Source organism: Rhyacophila brunnea, unplaced genomic scaffold (assembly GCF_057557595.1).
Source record: "Rhyacophila brunnea isolate RB1 unplaced genomic scaffold, BYU_Rbru_1.0 scaffold_4, whole genome shotgun sequence".
Taxonomy (NCBI): domain Eukaryota; kingdom Metazoa; phylum Arthropoda; class Insecta; order Trichoptera; family Rhyacophilidae; genus Rhyacophila; species Rhyacophila brunnea.
Window position 1 is genome coordinate 21,905,910 of NW_028233068.1, and position 6,678 is coordinate 21,912,587.

Consider the following 6,678-nt stretch of genomic DNA (forward strand, 5'->3'; position numbering starts at 1 on the left):
AATATTATGCCTATTTTTATATATGACAGTTATTGATATTTTTATGTGACATTTGCAGTTTTGTACTTTAAATCAAACCACATACTGTATTTATTGATCAAGAAACGTTTCCGTGTAAAAAAAATGGAATAATTGGTTATTGGTGGCTGCATTAGTATTCGTCCCGCTATGTTCGGTTTAAAACTCAAAACGAAGAAAACCAAGGTTTTGTACAATAGCACCTGTCCCGATTCATATTCCCCCTTGATTAATGGCGGGCAAAAAATCGAGAGTCGATAGCTTTAAATACATGAGAGTGCACATCACGGAAAATAGCACTTCGCAAAATAGCTCGCTACCCTAATGAGAATGGCTGGAGCAAAATTTTATTTAATGCAGAATGCCTGAGACTAATGCCTATTCGATGCTTGCATTCTGACGGTTATGCTTTACGATAGCGAGTCATTTTACTTTATACAGATTAAACACCGTATATTGAGTGTGTGATCGTACGAATTTAGAAGTATCAAGAAAACAAAATTTCGGACCATGCAACCTGTCATCACTTTGACATTGATTAGACGACGTTGGACCTGTTTCGAAGATAATTTCAACCAGACCAGATTCCGACACCCTGGCATTCCGACATCCATAGGGTGTACATGGAAGGATCTAATTGGAAGACTGCCATCAACAGGGATTCTTGGAAACGTGGTGTCTATATGCTAACGGGCGGATATGGATTAAGAAGAAGAAGATTGCTTATATAGTTTATTAAATATTACAATTAAGTAACTCTATTGTATGTGTTGTTTTTTTAATAACATTACTGAATCTTATTAGACGATTTCTTATCTACAATATAACATAGTCAACAGACAATTCTTTGCTCAATTGATTATCTATCATATAAGACCCTGTAAAAAGTAGATATGTTCTTGACAGTACTCCTTATTTTCTGCAGTTATGTAGGCACCAATATCAAAATTCTACAGTTGCCATTTAAACACATTATTTTTTTAAATTTAAGACAAATACTTTGATAATTTTGCATTCTTCTTTGAAACAACACACATTGGAAAAGCCTCAGAAACACACCCATTAGAAAAACATAGAAAAAATCTTGCACAGAAGAGGATTCGAAATATGTTATAATAACTATTTACGCAATTTGAGTTGTTTCCTAATTTCGTGAATAAACGTCTATCATTAACACGTTCCTGTGTCAGGAAATTAATTAAATCCATTTATAATTTCTCAACAATGTCATAATCTAAGCAAGTTAGTAATGTACCTAGTTATACGTGGTATTGAAGTGACGATATATTGTATTCAATTGCAATGCTTAATTCTAAATTCTCTCGACTTGACATGGATCTACATATTAGTTTGTTGCAACGGTTTTAATAACAGTTGTCATTCATAACTCCCTGTTTGACATGTCGCTCTATACACAAATGTTAATAAATAACATATTGTATGTATGTGATGGTTTATTAATTTACCACCATAGTTTTCGTTTTGGTGTTAGATTTTGTAACCTTAAACCATCCAAATATTTCCATCTTCTTCTTCTTCTCCGTGCCAGTTCTTTAAGCCGGCTCTCACATCGAAACTCACCTCGTTTGCCGCACAGTCATAAATCAAACATTCTAGGAACGTCGCTCCAATGTTGCATATGAGAGAACGCGCACATAGGCACCTAGCGACAGTCGCGTGTAACCTCACGAAATGTGATATATTGGAATGCGGTTACTGGTGAACCGGTATAGGAATGACCAATTCGTAGATGTACATATGCGGTCTGGCGGCTTTGACTCGCGCAGCCCGAGACAGCCCTAACAGCACTAGATGTTTTTTTTCAAACTAAAAATTCGCATTCCATCAATGTGCGGAGCTCCATTGAATAACCATGACGTCACATCGACGTATTCAACACGTTGCAGACGAGACAAATTTTGATGCGCGAGCCGGTTTTGACTACACGCGACACGCTTTTACTCCAAAAGTTGGTAAAAGCAAATTTGTCATCTTGTATGATGTTGATGAAATTGAATTTTTATAGATAACTAATTTTATGTGATAAAATTATATTATAATAGTTAAAACACACCCTCGATACTGATTCACTCATGTCGCATTTTTATTGGCAAAACCTTTCTTACGCTCATTTAGATCAATAAGTTAGGACTAGGGTGCGAGGTTGATATTTTAGTCTGAGACCGTCTGATGATGTGTTACACTATTATACGAGTAATCACCTGTAAAGCAAAAAACGTGTGGTCTAATCCCAATTAATTCAACGTTCTTTTAAGGATTATTCTACTTATGTATTTAAAAAAAAATCAACATTCAAGTATTCATCAATCTTGTGTCATCATCAATGAAAATGTTTATTAGCAAGATCGCAATCTAAAATCAAGCAATACCGTCGGCATATATAAATAAAATATAGTAAATAGGTATCTAATATTATAACCATGATCATTCGAAAACTCACACATCATAATATGTATTGGACAAAATCTGCAAGGTTGATAAATCAATAATGCTTACAACAGTCGTATGGAAAGGTAAGATGTTTGTCCCAATCCCACTCCGATTAATATTTTTTTTTTGATGTTTCAAATAAGTATGCCTCTGATGATTTCCAAGTTATGCAATTTAGTATAAAGTACATAGTTGATTATATTTACTTAGGAAAAAAGTACAACTCAAGACATAAGATATTATTATGATGTTCTAAATGATTTAAACGAATACAGTATATACAATATATTATTCTTGCCAGTGATAAATTATTACAGAACTAGAGAGAAGCTTTCACGGTTTTAAATGATTTCTAATGAACCACAGGGTTAATAATTGACCAAAGCCTCCACCCCTCCACTTAACAGAGGTCTAAAGCAAATAACTCGATCTTCCCCGTAATCATTACTTGCCTACTTAAATTATGGCGGTCAGGCTTCAGGTTTATCTGCTTAATTTACGCCGAACAATCTTTTGGGAAAATTTCCCAAATAAAATAAAATAAAATCTTTGTAGTAACTTTCAGGCAAATAAAACTGTTTTTTTCATCACTCCTACACACAATAATAAAGCGTGACCTTCAAAAATCATTAGTATTGTATGTAGTAGAGGTGGGAAAACTGGTCAATTTTGAAGACTAAGTATATTTACTACCAGTACCTATAAAAAAATACTTAGTATCGATACTTGTTCCAAATACTTTCTAGTATTTGAAATATCGGCTTCAATAGAATCACTAAAAATACACTGAGCTCGGCTTTTCGAAATATTCCATTTATTATAAAGTTTTAAACACATTTTCAATTTATGAGTTGTTTTATGTTAAAAAATAAAATGAATAACAATGATTTTTTTAAATTTTAAACATGTTTTGAACGGTCATAACAAGTCTGTGCCGTCACCTCAACACATTCCCGAGGGAATGTGCTGCTACACCAAATTTATGACCTATTGTTCATACATACTATTATGTCATTCGAGTGCATAGACGAATAAATAAAATATACTTGTATTCAAGTGCTATCTCGCTAGTGCGCATTTAATGTCAATAGTAATGAAAATCTACTAGCGAGCGACTCGCGATGATATCATCACAAGTTTATTGGGCCACACGTACTGAGTATGGGTAGTTTCATACGAGACTTAAGTGCACAAACTGATGACAGTATTTCCAACTCACCTCTAATCTGTAGTTCAGAGTCAATGTATCTCAAGTGCAATTTTTAGTTAAGTACAGATTTTGAACCTACCTAAATTATCATATAATATTTCAGATCCAATGAAAACCTTTTGAGTATATTCATAACAGACAGGTACCTAAAATTCTTAAAACCATTAAAGGCATGAATGATTTTAAATTTCGTTTTCCTATCAAAATCTTTTTGTGGGTGTATCTACTTAAAATACACTGCCTCTCAAGTACCTATATATTTAGTAATAAAAGATTTTTGAGGAAATCAGTCGTAAACTATTACATCAACAATTATTTTCCAAGAGATTTGGTAAATATTTGAAGAGAAGAGAAGATTATAAGCTCTTATACATTGAATTTAAATACACATCGAACTTCTGGCATCAGTCATCATCACAGACTTGACAGCCAGAATGTTCCTTGAGCTGCTCACGTAGAAATATCCTTGTTCTGTCCGTTCAAAAAAATCAATGTTTAATATACAATATAATATTAACTTTGGTTTCTATTATGTTTAGTATTATAATATACCGGTTCATTATGTTTATTAAAAAAAAAAAGTTTTGTAACATGGGCTCATAAATCTAAAATCATCGTGTTTATTAGTTTATGTATACAATAACATTATTATGGTCGTTAATTTATGCAATTATGAAATGTTGTTTTTGTATTCCTAAATTATAATTATTCTTATAATATATATACCAATTTAATATAAAGTTGATAACAATAAGCCATATTGTAGGGAAAATTACGATATTGTAACATGTTCTATTATTATATTGTTTATACATAACAATAATAATTAATGTTGCACGTTATCCTATGCATGTCAAGAAAAATGCAGATAATACACAAATAATTGATGTAACAGACTTACCTCGATATCATTAATTAAGTCTTTCTTATTAATAAATTTAAGTTGTTTTTGTTATTGAAGATGCAGTCCACCAGCTCAGAATGGGTCTTATCAAAGGGTGTATTTGGATTGGTGCAGGGAGTTTCTCAAGCACAAGTTAGCCATGAAGGTATGGCTAACCAAAAGAAAACAGGTAAGACGATCAATGATAAACAATATATCTATCCACTTAGTATACATATTTATTCTTTTCTTCGACTATATAATCGTCTACAGGACTTGCCGTGGTTTAGGGCATTTAGGCAACGCTCTTCATTTCAATTCTTACTTCGTGCATACTAAGTCTCTTCAACAGAGTTCAAACAACACAATCCTTCTATTTCCTGTCAGTCTATTAAACAATGTGATTAAATCCATGATACAGGTTCTTTCCAACGGAGATGGCTTCATTGTACAATATTGTATAGTTCATGGTTGTACATTCCTTCTCTTATCACTCCTAAGATTACTCACAATATCTTCTTCAATCATATTCTTTGAAAATGAAAAAAAAACTATTTTAATTTGTATAATAGTGACCTAAGTGACATTGAGATATTCTGTTGTGACAGTTTTAGAAGTCTCGATTTCGGGTGCCGGACGAAATCCCGAAAGCCTAAATCCCGAATGCCGAAATCCCAAATACCGAAATCCCGAACGCTGAAATCCCGAATGGCCGAAATCCCGAATGGCCGGAATATCGAAGGCCGAAATCCCGAAAAAGAAAAAAATACAAACATCAATAATTGCGCAATCTTGAGTTATACAAACATCAATAATTGTGCAATCTTGAATTGCGCAATTTTTGTAAGAGATGCAAAATCCATTTGTTCTACAAAATTGTCTGTCCTGAAAAAAATGCGCAATCTGCAAAACACATTTTCCACAAAAAAATGGGGTTTTGTCTCTCGTGCAAAAATTGCGCAACTCAAGATTGCGCAATTGTTGGTGTTTGTATTTTTTTATTTTTCGGGATTTCGGCTTTCGGTATTGAGGCCATTCGGGATTTTAGCGTTCGGGATTTCGGTATTCGGGATTTCGGCATTCGGGATTTCGGCTTTCGGGATTTCGGCTTTCGGGATTTAGGCTTTCGGGATTTCGGCCATTCGGGATTTCGGCCATTCGGGATTTCGGCCTTCGGGATTCCGGCCTTCGGGATTTCGACCCAAACCCCTCGATTTCTTCTTTGCTATCACTGAAAATAATTTTGATCTGACGACAACAGGCACCGTTATCTTAACATGTTATCCATTATACGCCTTATTAGCATTAAATTAAATGTTTAACGGCATTTTTCGCAACTATAGTTTAGCACTTATGTCCCTCTTCTACACAGATCCTCTATTATAAATCACATAAATCCAATTATTACACGAAAGTGTCAAAAACAGATTTTTTTTATTTTCTACTGTTTACATTCATGACATATATTTTTTTTAATCAACGCTTTTTGCGAGATATCCTTTGTCAAGATATTTTGATTTATATTCAAAGTCGTATCTATACCAAAACAACTGACAAAAATTTCATATGACTAACATTTTTTGCAATCAATATCTAAAATTTAAAAAAAACTAGAACGTCACAATTGTACTAGGTAATTGGTTTTATAATTTCAGATTGAATAATAATATATTCTTATTCTCTTTCAGCAATGTCATAGACCTCAATTGGATTGGGCCAATAGACAATCGAACGAAGTGCCCGCTTACTAAACCAATTTATCACCTTAACAATGCCCGGAATCGCTTAATTGATACAAACCTACTATCTACTTATGTATACACTCCAGTACAATATCGAGCGATGCTTTCAAAATGTGACAATGAAAGGGGTCGTATCAGATAGTTAAGGGCCATTACCTGATGTGTGTACTTAGTAACTAAAGCTTTTCACTTTATATTTATAGTTTTATTCAATAATTATTTTCCAAGCTCTGAGAATCTTTTATACGTCATTTAACATGTGGTTCATTCTCAAAAGTAAGATATACAATTTGCACTAATGAATCATCTATAAATGGCTCCTCCTCCCCCACCGTTACACGTAAGCAATTATTTTTAAATCACATATTTAACTC

General features: G+C 33.3%; 1 protein-coding gene across 1 annotated transcript in view; it reads left to right on the forward strand.

Annotated features, from left to right (window-relative positions):
* Positions 1-6,466, forward strand: part of LOC147067089 (semaphorin-2A-like) — a 110,910-nt gene extending 104,444 nt beyond the window's left edge. The window contains exons 13-14 of the mRNA XM_085954828.1: positions 4,641-4,752; positions 6,251-6,466. Coding sequence (XP_085810954.1) covers positions 4,641-4,752; positions 6,251-6,313 — 175 coding nt within the window. The 3' untranslated portion in view covers positions 6,314-6,466. The remainder of the gene's footprint in view (positions 1-4,640; positions 4,753-6,250) is intronic.
* Positions 6,467-6,678: the final 212 nt, after the last annotated feature.